Source organism: Doryrhamphus excisus, chromosome 3, assembly GCF_030265055.1.
Source record: "Doryrhamphus excisus isolate RoL2022-K1 chromosome 3, RoL_Dexc_1.0, whole genome shotgun sequence".
Classification (NCBI taxonomy): Eukaryota; Metazoa; Chordata; class Actinopteri; order Syngnathiformes; family Syngnathidae; genus Doryrhamphus; species Doryrhamphus excisus.
This window is the reverse complement of record NC_080468.1, coordinates 7,962,950-7,980,452: the sequence shown is the minus strand read 5'-3', so window position 1 is coordinate 7,980,452 and position 17,503 is coordinate 7,962,950. Positions and strand designations below refer to the sequence as shown.

Genomic DNA, 17,503 nt, shown 5'->3' with positions numbered 1-17,503 from the left:
ATTGTCTTCAGAGAAAAACACCACGCATTAATGGTCTTTTTGATAAATGATGGTTAAATAGTTTTTGTTGTGGTTCCTCACTGTTTAACTCCATGTCAACCGTGGGCGTGAACCCTGGCTGTGCTGTCTCCCACTCTCTCTCCCTCCCTCTCCCGAGCCCACTGTACGTGACGTCAAACCAGCATGGCGGTCAAGGTGACTTCGGCATCGTTCCCTTAGTGTTTTTCAATGCTTATTTTATCTTTTCTGTTGGTTTTTTGCGCGTTTTAATGAGTGGGAACAGTCGACACGAGTGTGTGTGTTTCTATCCCTGCATGGCGGGCGCCAAGAAGGGTCGTCGTGCTGCTCGGAGCTTGTAGCATCACTTGGGCTAGCAGACGCCCGGCGGCTGCTGGCCTTGAAACTACCAACAAGCTTGGAGATAGCTTCGTAATGCTACCCAGCTGTCATTGTTACATACTTTATTCCTGACTACAGCCCACAGCTTTTCTCCTTTTCCTGACTTTATTTTATATCATTCGATCGTGTTATTTCAATTAATTTTTTGACATTGTAACCGTTCGCGTCCTTTTCATGTGAGGAGTTTAGTGTTAGCTTGTTAGCTGGTCGTTGCTGGGGTTTGGTGTAAATGTTCGACGTGGAATACTGTCTGTTCTATTTCTGACAGCTGTCGTCCTTCTTCTGGCGGATAACACGTCATTTGGAACGTGCATGAACGGACACGTATTTGGCAGCTATTTTTCATCTCTGTGTGTCCTACAGCAATCTTAAAGGACATATGAATTTGCCATAGAAGTTAATGGGGGAGTGAGGGATGTGTAAACAACCCCATATCCTAAACGTGCTTAAACAAACTGTTCTTTTTTAGGTGCAATCTACCAAACGTGGAGATCCAAGTGAGCTCAAAACAATCTTCCAGAAGGTGAGCATTTCATACGTTTCAGTTTTTTTTCTTGGGTAGTGAGGAGCCAAGTCTGATTTTGCTTGCTTGGGTGATCTGGGAAGGTTGTGTCACAAGGTTTAAATTATACTGTTAGACACAGTTAAACATGAAGAACCAGCTGCAGCTTTGCTGTATGTAGGAAATTAAACTCATAATAACCAGGAATTGACACTAAACAGGCATCCATAAGTTGTGTGATTGGTTAAGCTTGTGTGTTGTATGTTGTGAGGTTACGCTCTGGATCCACATCGTTGATCATGTTAAGTATTACAAATAAGAGGCGTTACTTCAGGATTGCACTCCTTGTAAGAACATAAGCTGTGTTGGGTTATTACAGTAAGTGGTTAAACTTCACCTTGCTGTCACGTTCTCTGCATGGCCAACGTGTGCCACTTGCATGACAACGTTCTTCTCAGTGTTCGAACACACACACGGGTCAAAATAGCACACAAGCTCAAGCCAAAAAAACATTTGTCAGGTCAGTGTTGATTAGACATGTCACATCACATCTTCAGAATTTGTCGGCGTGCAGCAGGTGTTGCTTTTGTAAGAAATCTGGCACAGTTCTATAAAGATACAACAGGATCAAGTTTGTTGCTGTATGCACTCAAATGAATCGAGAATGTTCTCTTGTCGATTGTCACTTTGAAACCCGTTGACACAATACAGTCAAGGTTTTTGGATGCCTTCTTTTACACAAATCCTGCAAAAGTAGTCCAAACAGTAGCTATTGGAATACTTGTGAGGCAAAACACTTGCCTTATCAAGTGACAGCATATTTCCAGGTCACTGGTGTGCGAGTGACAGGAAGAAAATCTCTGACTGCCTTAAGGAGAAGTCATTTGGTAGCACTTGAGAGTTTGCATGTAGACATTTGGCTCCCTATTTCCCAAACTGCTTGTGTTAATTCTATCTTACATGGGTTTGTGAAACAAATGTGGACATTCAGAGTGTTTACAAAGAAAACTGTGGGGATTAACATGAGACAGATTAACGTGGTTATATAATAGTGCACACAACTTTTAAAAGTTACGTGAATGGTTGTTTAGTGACTGGACATGAAGGAAAGTAACCTAATAGACCTATCCCTTCATTGTGCTTGTCTGTTTCCCACTTAGTATGCCAGCGAAGTGGACAAGGATGGAGACAGGTTCATGACCCCAGCGGACTTTGTCCAGAAGTATCTCGGCCTGCAGACACAGATTCACCACAACCCCAAAACCGTACAGCTGCTGGCCGCTGTGGCTGACACGACGAAGGACGGGTGTGTGTCAGCACAGAGCCTTAAGCATCGCTAAGTGATGTTTATTGAGGTTCCCCTGATAAGCACTTGCTACTACTGTGTTGTATAGATAAGGCCAGTGCATGCAAGCATACACGCACAAATAACACACAGTCTATTTAAATATAGGTGGCACTTATCTTTGTTTTAGTTTACTGATGAACCATTTGAGTGTATGACAAGAAACTAATTATGTATAATTATTTCTACTCCAATGTCTTTGGCAGGCTGATCTCATTCCAGGAGTTTCTGGCTTTTGAGTCTGTGTTGTGTGCACCTGACGCGCTCTTCATTGTTGCCTTCCAGCTATTTGACAAGACTGGAACTGGAGACATTTCCTTTGGTATGTGCCATTGTTGTTGTTGTGGGCTTAAGGCTCCAGTCATGTGATTGCAGTTGATCCAAAAAGACATTCAACTGTGTGTGGCTGCACTGGTTCACAACTCATGTCCAGTATGTTTGCGTGCTGCATCATGGGAGCACCTTTACATGTTTTCATGCAGGCCACTGCTGAAATGGAATTTCCCAATTGTGAACCCGATTATTTCTCTTTCCAAGTCATTGCACATGGATGGACTTAACTGTTTCCGCTTTTTCTCCAAAATCCAAACACAATGCTTTGTGCTACTGTGACTTTAGATTCAGTTTTTCTATATGTGTATTTATGCTTCAGAGAATGTGCGAGATATTTTCAGCCAGACCACAGTGCATCATCACATTCCCTTCAACTGGGACTGTGAATTCATCCATCTGCATTTTGGGCGTGACCGCAAGAAACGTCTCAACTACCTCGAGTTCACCCAGTTCCTACAGGTATTCATGCTTACACAAACACTCATTTCGCTGATTGATGCCATTGCTTTTATCTGGAAGTCTGTCAAGATGCACTATTTAACCCTTAAGAAATTCTTTAAATACTAGAAACACTACTAATACTACAGTGATACTACTAATACTACACTGAAAATATCAAGTCATTTCAAGTCATCGGACTAAAATCTCAGTCATGGATGTCCAAGTCGAGTTGCAAGTCTTTGATGAGATTGCCAAGTGACCGAAGTCATCAAAATTATGGCTGGAGTTTGACTTGAGTCCACATGGCTAGACGCAAATCCACACCTCTGCTTCAGTGTCAAATAATAATTATATTTTTGGGGATCTTTCAGGGATTACTTTTAACATAAAAATTTAATTATTTTATGTTAAGATACATGTAGCGTAAACAAACTGCATTTTAAATGGACATTTATTGTTGTTACGAACAAATCTGTTGGTTTTGATTTGCCATTTTAAGCCAACTTTGCCAACTCCTCTGGCAAATTTGACTAAAATGGTTAGCAAAAAAAAGAATGTCACATAATGCACATCCCTAGGATCTCTTAGGCTAAGCTTGTGTTGTCACTATATTTTTACCCCCCCGTCTGTGTGGTGTCATGTTCTTCTAGGAGCTGCAGTTGGAACATGCACGGCAGGCTTTTGCCCAGAAGGACAAAGGCAAGAATGGCGTCATCTCTGCCTTGGACTTCAGTGACATTATGGCCACAATTAGGCACCACATGCTCACCCCCTTTGTGGAGGAGAACCTTGTCTCAGTGAGTTTTTTGCCCGTTAAGCCACTCTAAGGCCATAGAGCGAAATATTTTGTTTTGTTTACCACGTCACTCATGGAACTCCCTTCTGCTCATATGTGTGTCATTAGCATAACACAGCTCTGTATTAGCGGGACTGATTAAGTTTCACTCTTTCTTACTGACGATTATGAATTTATTATTTAATCACTGCATAATGTCTTTCTCCTTCCAGGCAGCGGGAGGCAGCACCTCTCACTTAGTCAGCTTCTCTTACTTCAACGCCTTTAACTCCCTGCTTAACAACATGGAACTGATACGAAAGATCTACAGCACACTGGCTGGCTCATGGAATGACACACTGGTCACAAAAGGTACTATGCAGTTTGCAATGATGCTTTCACTGGAAATCTATTTACAATTTAATCTTATCTCTCTGTCCCCCATGCAGAGGAGTTTGTTCATGCAGCGAACAAGTTTGGTCAAATCACGCCAATGGAAATCGACATCCTCTACCAGTTATCAGGACTGCACTCCCCCTCAGGGTAAACACACTTGTACATCTTTAAAGATAAACAACTGGGGTCAGTTCAACACTTCTTGTATCAGTTTAAACATGGTTATCATCTCTGATAGGCAACAGGATGACCTTTTTTCTTCAAAATAAAACAATCGTGTTATTGACACCAAATGTTTCCTCATTTACCATAACTATGTGAAGATGAATATCATCAATGTCAGACATGACAGCTCTCAGCAGTGGTATGTCTACTCTTTGTCAGGCGCCTGAACCTGGCTGACATTGAGAGAATAGCGCCATTAGAAGAGGGCAGTCTTCCTTATAACCTGGCTGAAACCCAAAAACAGGTAACTGTCAAGACTCCACTCTCTCGCTTATTTACTCACCAATGGGCATCTCTCTAGGGGACTGCATTTATTGAAGGGAGGCCTTTATCAGTAGTATGTATTGATGTTTGTTCGTTTATACTTATAAATGGAGATTCTTAATTCTAATCAAATATTTGTGTCCAATAAGTAGAAGATATGACCACTTGGAAAATATACTGGTTTAGTATGAGTACGTGCCATGGACATGTACTTGAATACAAGCAGCCTTGAGTGACAGCTAGTTATATTACAACAATTTTTATGCTATTTAATTTGCAAATAAAAGGTGACTTGTCTTTTTCTAACTTTTTTTCTCTTTAGGTGAAAACAAGTAATTGTTGTGGTGCATCATGCATCTAACAATGACTTTTGTTGCACCGTATATCCGGGCACATGCCTATATTTAAGGAGGTTACAAAAGATGATACATAATAACATATCTATAATAACAATCTCATCTTCTGTCATAATGGTCCTGTTATGCTTTCTCCATCAGACTCATGGGGACAGCTCTAGGCCCGTGTGGCTTCAGGTTGCAGAATCTGCATATAGGTTCACTTTGGGCTCCATTGCTGGAGGTAAGTGCCTGAAGTCTATTTTACCCTGTAAGCCAACAATATAGCATACAATAAAGAAAGACTCTTCAGTGCTAACGTGTGTGTCTTTGCGAAGCCACGGGAGCGACAGCTGTGTACCCAATCGACTTGGTTAAGACCCGAATGCAGAACCAGAGGTCCACGGGTTCTTTTGTGGGAGAGCTGATGTACAAGAACAGCTTTGACTGTGCTAAGAAGGTGCTTCGCTATGAAGGATTCTTTGGCTTCTACAGAGGTACGCTGCATGCACCTGCTTCCTAACTTGAGCTGTTCAAGTCTTGATCTCATCTTCCATAAATGAAAAAAAAACATGTCCAAGATATAATAAACCCCCATGTATTACCCCTGTTACACAATCACTTTTGTTGCCTTACAGGTCTGGTTCCTCAACTTATTGGTGTGGCACCTGAGAAGGCTATCAAACTCACTGTAAGTTCCTCCCCTCCATGGACACCCAGTAACATTGCATCCGAAAATAAAGATAAATAAACACAACAACTTTCTTTGTGCTTGTGCTTCACAGGTGAATGACTTTGTACGAGACAAGTTCACGGACAAAGACAATTCTATTCCTTTGGCTGCAGAGATCCTGGCTGGTGGCTGTGTGAGTAGCAGTTTACAGCTGACAACGTTGTGGCCTCTATCACGTTTTTTTCAAACATATATTAACAAACCATGTCGTTTTGTGGTTGAATACGGCCTATTGGTAAACAAAAATATACATAATCACACATTCACCCAGCCAAACAAAGAACTGACTTCAGAACAGATCCTAACCGGCAACATCACCATCATGAATCAGGCGTTGAAGGAAATGTCCAATCACTATTGAACACCATTAGGGCTGTAGCTAATATTAGATATAGAGTTATACGGAGCTAAAACTCAACTTTGAACCCCTGACATCACTTCCTGTCCGCCTGCCAATCCGCTCCTGTAGGGAACGCATTTGTAGTAACACACATGAGCATGATTTGTATGTCTTACAGGGATTATTTACTCTTATCATGTCTACTCTATTGGGCAATACAAGTGTAAAGGTGACTATAGGGATGCTATTTTAGAGGTCTCTAATGTTAAAAAAAACATTTACAGTAGAAGTTTAACAGGGTTTCTATGCTCGAACTATAAAAGTATTCCATTCACTGTTTGTGTGTCTGTAAACAATTAACCTTGATAAACAGGAGAATAATGTGGTGGAATTAAATACACTCAATAGGTGTGGAAGTGGTAAAGCAAGCAGCGGTAACTCACTCTTCTTCTCCTTGCTCATAAAGGCTGGAGGTTCCCAGGTGATTTTTACCAACCCTCTCGAGATAGTCAAGATTCGCCTGCAGGTGGCAGGCGAGATCACTACAGGACCTCGAGTTAGCGCACTCAGTGTGGTGCGAGACTTGGGCTTCTTTGGACTCTACAAGGTAACATTTAAGCCACCTTCTCTGTCTTTGGTTGCCTCCTAAACCCATAAATGATTGCGTTTCTAGGGAGCAAAGGCGTGTTTCCTGAGAGACATTCCCTTCTCCGCCATCTATTTCCCCGCCTACGCCCACCTTAAGTCCATGATGGCTGACGAGCAAGGTCGGCTCGGCCCCTTGCAGCTTCTCACTGCTGGAGCCATTGCAGGTAACATCAGACTTGATTCAGAGACACAATGGATTTAAATAGATAAAAAAACACTTCTTTCATTTATTAAAATCAGTTGTCCACTATTTGACTCACCGGTGTGAACAGAAAAGCGTAAAATGTTGAAGCCGACTAAAACTAAAAACTAAAATTTGACAAAGTCAAATCCTGATGTCAAAATCAAGGACTGGTGAAATGAATAAAGCCGCCATATGCATATCCGTTGTGCTAGATTCTTAACAAAGCCCTTGGTCCACTTCCACAAGGCTGTCAAATCATGGGTTCATGTCACAATATTTCAGCAAACATCAAAGCAACATGTGTTCTATTTCATTTCAGGGAACCTGTAACCATGTGACCACAACCCTTGGATTACAGGTTCATTTTCATTCATAGAACTGTGTTTACATATGTAAACTATCGTGTACTGACACAGTTGTTATCAGTTTGAGCCTATCCATGTGCTGCTCCGATGGGGGGGGGACTCCATACACATAAGCAGGAACCCTTATTGTCGTCTACCAATCTGTTGATGGTGATGTAACTACAGTTTTGTACTCCCAACAAGGTTAAATAATTATATTTTTATCGGATTCACATCAACCTGGATTTATAGTTTTTGGTCCAAAGATGGGACGGTTTGGTGAAACTTTAATTTAACAACATCCTCACATTAATGTGCTGTTTTTATTGCCTTTACTTCAATTCAGATGTCTCCCAAAACACATTGTGGTTGTCTACTATTCTGCATTTGTACTGATTTTTAAAAAAAATTTTTTACACTTAGTTGGATTCAACGTGTATGAATGACGTCGTAATAATCTCTTGTGTTGCTCTTTTGCAGGTATCCCTGCAGCCTCGCTGGTGACGCCCGCTGACGTGATCAAGACTCGTCTACAAGTGGCAGCCCGGGCGGGACAGACCACCTACTCGGGTGTCATCGATTGCTTCAGGAAGATCATGCGGGAGGAAGGATTCAGAGCTCTGTGGAAGGGAGCAGGAGGTGTGTTGTTGTATTTGTGCTCAATAACAAGCATTTTAAAATGTGTGTGATACAAAGAATTAATGTGTTTTTACCCCTATAGCTCGTATGTGCCGGTCCTCTCCACAGTTTGGTGTGACTCTAGTGACCTATGAACTCTTACAGAGGTGGTTCTATGTTGACTTCGGAGGACAGTAAGTTATTCTTTTAAATGCAGCTAACACATTTCTAATTTTATGTAACTAGAAAATCAAACATGGCCTTGTTCATGTGCTGCTCCTGTGTAGTCGTCCTTCAGGATCCGATCCTACTCCCAAGTCACGCATCTCGGAGCTTCCTCCCATCAACGCTGATCATGTCGGAGGCTACCGTCTGGCTGCTGCCACCTTCGCAGGAGTGGAGAACAAATTTGGCCTCCACCTGCCCAAATTTAAGTCCTCCGGCTTGATGTCCATTCACCACCGAGAGCACACCACTCCCGCTCAGACCCCTTAGGAGCTCTGAGCTTCCATATCACTTCTCCATCCCAGTCATCCTCCTCCAGGAGTCGGGCACTTATTTACTCCAACAAAAACACAAGCCCCAAGTCAGTGAGGGTGGGCCTATTCAAGAACAAACCTCTGCCTGCCGCCCTCTCCTGGATGAAGGTGGCGTGGTTCTCAGCCAACGCTTGCTGCAGCTGGTCACAGTGCTGACTGCTGCATCGTGTTGTATCTTCTCCTGGGGTCTCCATCATACACTCCAGAATTCATTTAAAGCAGCCTTATGCACTCATCTGTCATAAGTAGATCACATTATAATTTTTGTTGTTTGTTTTGTCTGGTACTCTTTGAGTAGACCTCAGGCGCAGAAGGCGGTGGCTTGATAGCTGTGTGTTTGGCGTGGGGCGTCTCTCACAGAAAGATGAATACTGTACATATTGTAAAACTGCAATGAGACAGCTAAGAAAATGTTACAAAGCGGTGTAACATACAGTATGCATCAAGTAGTGCTGTACATATTGTACAACTGTGCTGAGACAGAGACGTATCGACAGGACAACCAGTATGCATCGTGTAGTTACTGTACTGTTATGGTCTACGAGAATCCAGCTTACTGATGTACAGACGTTTTTGTTCATGTTTGCATTGTAAAACAAATTGGCGAGAAATTAGGAATTATTGAATTAAAAGCATATAAATGCAGTCATTTTATTGAAATAAATCATCTATATGGTTTTAATTTTACAATTACAGACTTCTGGTTTTATTTCAATGAGGAAGTGCAGCCATCTTTTCCAACATATCCACAATACAATGTATCTATGCACAATACAATACAGATCTCTCTGCTAGGTTTGCAACTGTGCATTCAAGTGGTGTTTCTCATTGTTGATGAAGGAACCTCCCAACATGCTCAATTAACAATGAGACCCATTTCAAAGAGTTGTGTCATCCTTTTTGAGATTTTCCACAGATGTGTGTATCCTGGTGGGTGCTAAACTATCCAAAGATGCACATCATAAGAGTGGAACAACCTTTTTTGAGGGGACAGGGTGTAGACCTTGACTGACCTTTGACTTTTCATGGGCAGCATAACCTCTCTGGACATCTATGATAAAATCTATTTAAATAGATTTCATTATATCTCCCATTGTGCCATTGATTACTGATGACGATAAGACTTTATAGAGTTGTTGTCACAAGTATTTAAATACAAAACCATTTATGACTGATTTGTTCATAGTTTCAGCTCATGTATTTTTGTTGAAAGCGATGGTGACAATCACACAAATTGGCATTTTGTGTTTTTAAAGCAACCAACATTTCCTTGACGTTGAGAAACGCAATATTTAGCAGCCTGGAGAATTGTATTTTATACGGACGGAAAACCTTGGTCGGTAAAAGTACATATGTAGTTAAAAAAAAAAAAAAAAAGACCTTCCAACCTCCAGATTACACCTTCATCATCACAATTCAAGAGCCCCAAATAGCTATTTATACATGAAAGCTTTTACAGAGCCCAATAAGCCATTTTTTTAAGTGAGCAACTGTTAGTACAAAGCAAGTTTTAATAAACATAATTTAAATAAGTGCAACCACCAGAATAAATATTAAATATTGCAGTGGTTAAAATGCAACACTCTTTTTGCACAGGCCAGAGTGGAACTGTGTCCAATTTGTGCTGATGAGGACTATTTTCCTACATATTTCCAGCCATGTGCGAAAGGATGTTGGGAAAAATATTGAAATGTAGAAAAAAAAAAGACTAAAATGTTAGTACAAAGGTGCAAGTACAAAGGTTTGCATATTGGTTGAGGCCTCTGAGGAGCAATCGGTGAAGTCCTGGTATAGTTTGTTGAAGGTTATTGACAGCCAAATTTCAGATGTAAATGTCACTTTTTAGATTTTTGTCCTGGTACGAAAATGCACTAAAAACTGGAAAACACTGAAGGTGGTCTATTCTAGTACTCCAAGCCGAGTCATGACTAGTAGGTGGGGAGAAGGAGCTGGACAGTGGAGTTCCCCCTCCCCTAGCAGTGGAGATTAGTGGGGGGTGTAGTGTACTGGGGAGGAATTCAGAAGGAGGATGTTTGTATCATCAAACATTGGCCAGCTCCTCGGCTTCGTCTCTGCTTTCGTTGATGTCAGCAAGAGTCCTGACAAAGCGTGTCCACTCGTCTGCTTTGGGGACGCAGATTTGCTGCAAAAAGACACATCAGGTGATCTAGCAAAGCCTCCAAAAAAGCATCTTGGTATGAACAATTTAGCCTTGAATTTCATCATTTCTCACCTCCCCCACATCATAGACCTGCACTTGTCCCTCAGAGTCTCCGGTGGCAATCTCTTTTCCAGAGTGAGCCCATCGCACGCGGTTCAGCGCTGGCGCCCCCTCCACATACACACTGGCAGTGGGAACCTAAGAAAGCAACAACACTGCTTCAAGACAAGCACTAGTTCACCTCATCATTCCAACTAGAAAGTACCTCAGTGTCATTGTTGAGGTTCCACAGGTCCAAACGTCCAGCGAGGTCCACGCAAGCAAACAGAGCAGGGTGTGTAGGAGACCACATGGCATCGTAGACGTAGTCGCAGCTATCCTCAAATGAGTAAAGCGGGCGGGTACTCTGCGAGGGCCACAGGATGGGTAATAGTATCAAAACATTGTGTGCTGTTGGTGTCAGAGTCTCACCTTGGTGCTCCAGAGTTTGACGGTCCAGTCGAAAGAAGAGGAGATGAAGAGATGGGAGAAGTCCACAGGTCCCGCAGCGGTATGACAACTCAGGCCTGTCACTGGACCGTGGTGGCCCTCAAACACTTCAGTGATGCCTGCCTTACTGTAACACACACATACATAAATTCATACATACAGTATATAGTGTATATCTATTTAAACTGTATTCTACTAATCAGCACTATGTTCAATTTTGGGAATGGAAAGAACACCAAACCAAATCATGTTGAATCTACTCCAATGGGGTCATTTCTTTACTCAAAATGATATTCATTGAAAATTGGTCTGAATTGAATAATTGAAATCGGAATAATGAAACCGAAACTTCAAAGCTTGTGTCAGACTTCCTGTTGCTGCGAAGTTATGTTTCGGCGCTTGTATCATTATGCAAATATGACGTGACCAAATACACCAAGCTATTATTTTTTATGCATTAGTAATGTGTTATGTGTTTTGTTTTTTTCCACAAGAATCACCTTGTTCGTTAGGAGCAAGTGGAAGCACCTGTGGTGTGGTGTCCACCCCCAGCTGAAGGTGTGAGTAATCAGCAGGGCTGATTGGTCCACTGATCTTTTCTTTAACTGGGTTTTTTTTCATTTTGATAGACTTAGTGGGTGGCAGGGAGAATTAATATTCCCCTTCCACCTTTTAGAACCCAAGACCCAGTTTTGATTTACATGCAGTTTAGGTTAGTTTCCCCCTTAGCAACCTTTATTCCACCAGTTGGTGTTCTACTTGGGAGGGTAAACATAACAAATGTGAAACCAGTGTTTCAGTCCATTTAGTGACATCACTTCACTTCCACCAGACGTCCCTAATGTTGCTTTCACTTAAGCTCCAAATCTGTTCCGGCACAATTTTAAGGAAAGCCTCCACCCGCCCATCTCTACTGAATTGTCAAAACAAACATGTGCCGGACTGTAAAGCCATCGGTCCTGCTCACCTGTTATATATGTATCACATTTACACCTATGGACAATTAAATAAACATGCATCCTTTTGGGATGTGGGAGAAAAGTGATTGACTCTTCGCACAAGGAGAACATGCAAACTCCACACAGAGAAGCACCTCGCTGTAGGGCAAACTACATGCACCACCATGCAGCCAGATATGGGATTTACTGTTCCACACTGTATCACGGTGAACTGAACTCAACTCACCTTCCATGGCGGCAGGCAGTATACACAGATCCGTCCTCGCTCCCCACAACAAAGTTGTTCACATCACCCAGGGGGAAGCCCATGGAGGTGACAGCCACCGCCTTGCTCTGCTTGAACACCAGCTCTAGACTGTCCTGTGTGGGGGGTGGTGGGGGCATCATCAGACTCTCACAACACGTCTCATAATAACACACTTGTAAAGTGGGTGGGGCATTACCTGCGGCTGGGACAACATGTCCAGGCTCCACGAGCACATCTTGCCGTCTGTGGAGATACTGATCAGGTTGTTGGCGTTCTGGGTGCCCACCACGTTCACACAGTAGACTGGATGCTGCCAGGTAATAAAAAACAACCATTCTCAGTGTGTGTGCGTGTAAGAGTAGAACTGTAGGTGTGCTGTGGTTACAACGTGCATTACAGTGTGTGCAGCTGCAGACAGTGGGGTCCTCTGGACAGGTGTGCGCTTGTTGCTGCGGTTGTCCCATAAAACAATTTGTCCTGAGTAGGTCCCGCCTACCACCAGATTGGGGTGAAACTTTGCAAAGCCGGCTGACATCACCTCCGACTGAAGACAGACATGAGAGTTTATTGAGCATATTTCAAGTAGTAATTTGGTGCATGTTATTGTATTCACTGGACTGTACTGTAACAGAGTTAAATGTACAGCAACAACAACCTTTATTTGTTGTGTAAAAGAAATGTGCAATTAGTACTTTATGGTGATATTTTTATTGTGAACTACCACCTACCTGGCAGTGGAAGATGTACTCCGGTGTGCCTTTCTTGTATTTCATGTTCCAGACCAGCGCCACACCATCAGGCTCATGAGGAGAATCTTCATTGTTGTTGTAGGAGGCCACAAGCAGTTCCGGGTACTGACAAACCACAACAACCTCAACTAAGAAGTCTCATTTATAAATGCAAATACATTTAATGACCTACTACAAGCCCACCTGAGGAGACCAGTCCAGACAGGTCACCACTCTGTTTTTGGTCCAGCGTTCATCAGCAAACTGTCTGTTCAGAACCAGCTTGGCACCTGCCTGCAGGTCCCTGAGCAGGAGAGAGTATCTTGAGTCTTTGCAACATTTCATTTTTAACTACTGCACTTTGCTTTTTCGGAACAGGCCTCACCCCTCCTTGTCCTCGAGATCTCGCCCGCTGTAGTCAAAGCAGACGTCCACCTGCTCGGACAGCGCTCGTTCCACAATCCTGCTGCCTCGCTCAAAAAAGGTTAGGAAGTCCTCAGAGTGCAGGATCTGTAGCTTCTCTTCCTCGGTCAGCTCTTTGGGAGTGTCTGCATACACACACACACACACAGAAAAAACATACTTTCTTGGGTGTTTCAGGGCTTTTTGTGTGTAAGACCCTTTCAAATTGTCAATCCCACACCTTCCATCGATGGGAAATTATATTTAGTCAAATATAATACAGAACATATGAATAGAAAAATTTATTATTTTACTTTAGTTGTTAAATATACAATATAGACACAATAAAAAGTAATCCCTTCAGTCCGAAATGATTATTGTGTTATTTTTACACAATTTTTCAATTTGTGACTGAAAATGGCACACGCTCCCACACAACTTAATTACACCTTGTCAAGTACTGTCTACGTCTAGGGCAGGACAATAGTAGCACGATGTGTATTCTTCAAGCACAATCAAAATCACCTCCCATATCTGTGTAGCAGTCGGGCATTACTTGGTCCTGTTGTGTCCAGCATGAGGCCATTTTAATTAATATATTTATGTTTTATAGGGGGCCGCATGGCGAATGAGTGGTTAGCGCGCAGGCCTTACAGCTAGGAGACCGGAGTTCAATTCCACCATCGGCCATCTGTGTGGGGTTTGCATGTTCTCTGCATGCATGGGTCCTCCGGTTTCCTCCCACATTCCAAAAACATGCTAGGTTAATTGGCGACTCCAACTTGTCCATAGGTATGAATGTGAGTGTGAATGGTTGTTTGTCTATATGTGCCCTGTGATTGGCTGGCGGTAGGGGTACAATCCAGGGTGTACCCCACCTCTCGCTGAAAGACAGCTGGGACAGGCTCCAGCACCCCCGCGATCCTTGTGATGCTAAGTGGTAAAAAATGAATGAATGTTTTATGTGATTTTATTACACTGTCCCTTTTTCACATTCCTTGTTTGCATACATCTGGACAATTGTCAATTAAACAATTACGTATATATGTGATCATTAAAGTTAGATATGATTTGGCCTAGTGGTCTAAAAGGTCAGTCCATACCCTCCTCCTGCTGGTGCTCCTGGTCTTCTTTGTCTTCCTGTGTGTCTTCTGTTGGTGGGAGCGCAGTTATCTCGTCATCCTCATCCTCATCTGTAGAACCCACAAGCAGGCTTGTCTGTCAATCATGGCTCACACAGTCAAGTTATACTGTCTGTAGGTGTTTGCTTACCAGCTTTTCTATCTGTATGAGCTTCAGTAGGAGTCTGTGTTTCTTTTGAATAAGACACCATTTCTTTAGGGACAATGTCCACTTGAGTCACTTTGGACATGGTGAGCCTCACTGACCCACGCCTGCATAGAGGCATCACAGCAGAAATAAACACCAGGAGGAAGATTGGAGCATAACAAGAGTTGAGTGGGAGGACACCAATAATGGCTTACATACATATTACTAACACTCAAACATGTTTAAGATGAAACCAGAAAAGATCATTAAAGCTACAGGAGGAGAGAGGAGGAGCAGTACCCCATCAGCTCAGAGTCGGAGTGGAGTTGCAGAGTAGAGGGGTCAGGATCCCAGTGCAATGTCCTTATAGGGGCCAAACCACCAGAGGACGGAGTTAGCAAAAGACAGGAGAAAAAGATAGAGGAGACAACGGACAGGACCAACCATAGGAGAGGTCAAAGGTGAGATGGAACAGAATTTAAGATGGAGGAGACAGTCAGAGAATAAAAAAGACAGGGAGAGTGTGTTAATTGAGTAAACATCCGGATGCCGGTTGATTAAAAGGCAGGTGTGTTTACTATGTTACTCCACTCTCTATTTTGATACAGACAGCATGCGGGTGTACCATATTAAATCACCTCCTCTTACAAATACAAACGCACACCTTGGTCCTGCGTTTCCATCCCCAGAATCCTGGCTTCCTGCATCGCTGCCAACTGATTTGTTGGAGGGAGACATGGGGGCGGGGACTAGGTAGTGAAACAGACAGGTATCCTCTGTTACTACCCTCAGGGGTTGAGCTGTGGACGTTTGATCAGCGGATGAGTGGGGTAGATGTAGGAGGGAGCAGTGGGTTGCGCGAGTGGATGAGCGAGGGCGCATGCAGCAAAGTGGTGACGACACACACGCACGCACACACACACACACACACACACACACACACACACACACACGGGAGAGAAGAGAGAATGAACGTAAATGACAAGCAGGCTTAGGTGTCATGCACAAAATGGTCAGCTATCATGTGAGGTGAGAGGGGTGAACAAAACTAAGCCAAACCAAAAGGTTAGAGAAAGACTTTTAAAGCTGTAGCAGTACTTCACAAGTCGTATGTGTTACTGTAATAAATGCTGGATTAAATCAAAAGCATGCTGGTGCTCTGTGTGTGTGTGTGTACCGTGTGTTATGTCCGGGGTGATGCCAACACTCTGCAGCAGGGCCTCTGCCTCCTTCCGCTTCCTCTCCAGATCAGAGTCTTCATGGCCCAGAGCAGAGCCTGCATCCACGCCACGCTTTGAGTCTCCCTGTAGACAACAAAGACAAGCTAAAGCACCAACTAACTTTCTTTTTAGCGTTATTTCTAGTATCATCTGACATCTTTCTTCTTCTTCTCTTCTTCTTTTCTCTTCTTCTCCTCTCGAATCTGGGCGATTCGCTGTTTCTTTCTCTCCAGCTCAGCCTTCAGCTCGCTCTTGTCAGACATACTGCAGGACGAAGGGAACATATCAATCAATAATGTACATTCATAATAGCATCCCCATCTGTATTATATTGCATTAGTGGGACTGCACAAACATACATTGTTGGGTGTTCACAATTACATTGCAATTACATTTATGTATTATGTATTACTGTAGAATTGCACAACACATTGGTCTGAGATTGAACTTGATATTTCATGCATGAGTACTCTATTTTTAAGTAATTCTTCTGTAATGTATAAAAAGGGTGGCTTTCACTCAACAAGTCCAGTGTATGAAAAATAAGATTAAGATTAAGATATGCCTTTATTCGTCCCTCAGTGGGGAAATTTGTAAATATTAACAGCTTTTCATAGAACAAACACTAGATTTTCCTGAAGTTTCAACACAGTTTAGTTAACAAAGGCAGCACTTATGTTACATTAGGACTTATATAATCCTTCCAAAGAAGCGGCCCTGGGCCTGTCACAGTGCTCATATGACAACAGCTGATCATCACAAGGATAGCGTTATGTGTTCAAGGCTTGAATTTGGGCGTTGATTGAAATTACATTTTAGTTTAAATTATATAAATTGAAATAGAACTCTAAGATATCGGAAAATAATTTATAAGTAGGTCATTATCGCGACATTGTACATCTGTGACGTCATTATGACTCCTAGAGGCGCAACATCGCTCCACCCGCGGACAACTATACCTAACAATAGCTACTAGTACAACGGTTGCATTGATTAAAATACACCAATTTTTTGTTATTTATGTATGTCACACTCAAAAGTTTCCATCAGATAGTGAACTTGCCAAACGTGCTTTAGTCGAATTAAACGCTTTGCTGTCCGGACAAATAGCTAGCTGGCTCAGTTAGCATGCTAATCCGGTCGGGCCCTCGACTGTCAGAAGCATCGTAACAACCAACCGCACCCATTTGTTTAAGAAGCCAAGAAAACGGATACAAGTGCAATATATGTAAGCGCATAAACACCTGACGTAAGAGGTGAAGCAGACAAGAGACAAGAAAGTTCAGTTCCTTTGGGGTTATTCCTGAAGACAAGTGATGGTGGTGGTGATGATGCTGGAAGCTGGAGGACGCCGCTGCTTAGCGTTGCTGCCTTTCTTCATTGGTATTTGGCCATGACAACAACAGGAGAATTACCGCCATCTAGAGGCGTAAAATATACAGCAAGGCCAAGTGGTAAAAGTTACATATGAACGTGGGTATTTTATTATATTACAAGATGAACATTTACTGTAAACGTTTTTATCTTTAATAATTAAGTTAAAATTGTATAAAAATAATAAATAAAATAAATACATTGAAATGTGGCAATTAATTTTGTTGCTTTAT

General features: G+C 42.5%; 2 protein-coding genes across 5 annotated transcripts; one reads left to right on the top strand and one right to left on the bottom strand.

The window, feature by feature from the left end:
• Positions 1-86: 86 nt before the first annotated feature.
• LOC131125818 (electrogenic aspartate/glutamate antiporter SLC25A12, mitochondrial-like) lies at positions 87-9,116 on the top strand. Its single transcript, XM_058067702.1, has 18 exons — positions 87-195; positions 869-922; positions 2,062-2,207; positions 2,453-2,568; positions 2,899-3,038; positions 3,671-3,817; positions 4,029-4,167; positions 4,245-4,338; positions 4,576-4,660; positions 5,178-5,259; positions 5,354-5,512; positions 5,654-5,706; positions 5,801-5,881; positions 6,555-6,695; positions 6,762-6,900; positions 7,745-7,903; positions 7,986-8,076; positions 8,170-9,116. The coding sequence occupies exons 1-18, from the start codon at positions 184-186 to the stop codon at positions 8,375-8,377; spliced, it is 2,046 nt and encodes a 681-aa protein (XP_057923685.1). The 5' UTR covers positions 87-183; the 3' UTR covers positions 8,378-9,116.
• Positions 9,040-17,289, bottom strand: LOC131125819 (dynein, cytoplasmic 1, intermediate chain 2a-like). 4 transcript variants are annotated; one of them, XM_058067703.1, is made up of 17 exons: positions 17,141-17,289; positions 16,052-16,160; positions 15,854-15,980; positions 15,341-15,476; positions 14,977-15,039; positions 14,680-14,801; positions 14,511-14,600; positions 13,391-13,553; positions 13,210-13,309; positions 13,006-13,131; positions 12,675-12,821; positions 12,474-12,587; positions 12,257-12,390; positions 11,054-11,198; positions 10,848-10,988; positions 10,655-10,780; positions 9,040-10,564 (listed from the first exon to the last, which is right to left on the bottom strand). In XM_058067703.1, exons 2-17 carry the CDS (start codon positions 16,157-16,159, stop codon positions 10,463-10,465), a joined length of 1,944 nt encoding a protein of 647 aa, XP_057923686.1. In that variant the 5' UTR covers position 16,160; positions 17,141-17,289; the 3' UTR covers positions 9,040-10,462. The 4 variants fall into 4 exon arrangements, with proteins under 4 accessions (XP_057923686.1, XP_057923688.1, XP_057923689.1 ...); XM_058067705.1 differs by having other exon boundaries at positions 15,341-15,425; XM_058067706.1 differs by lacking the exon at positions 14,977-15,039.
• Positions 17,290-17,503: the final 214 nt, after the last annotated feature.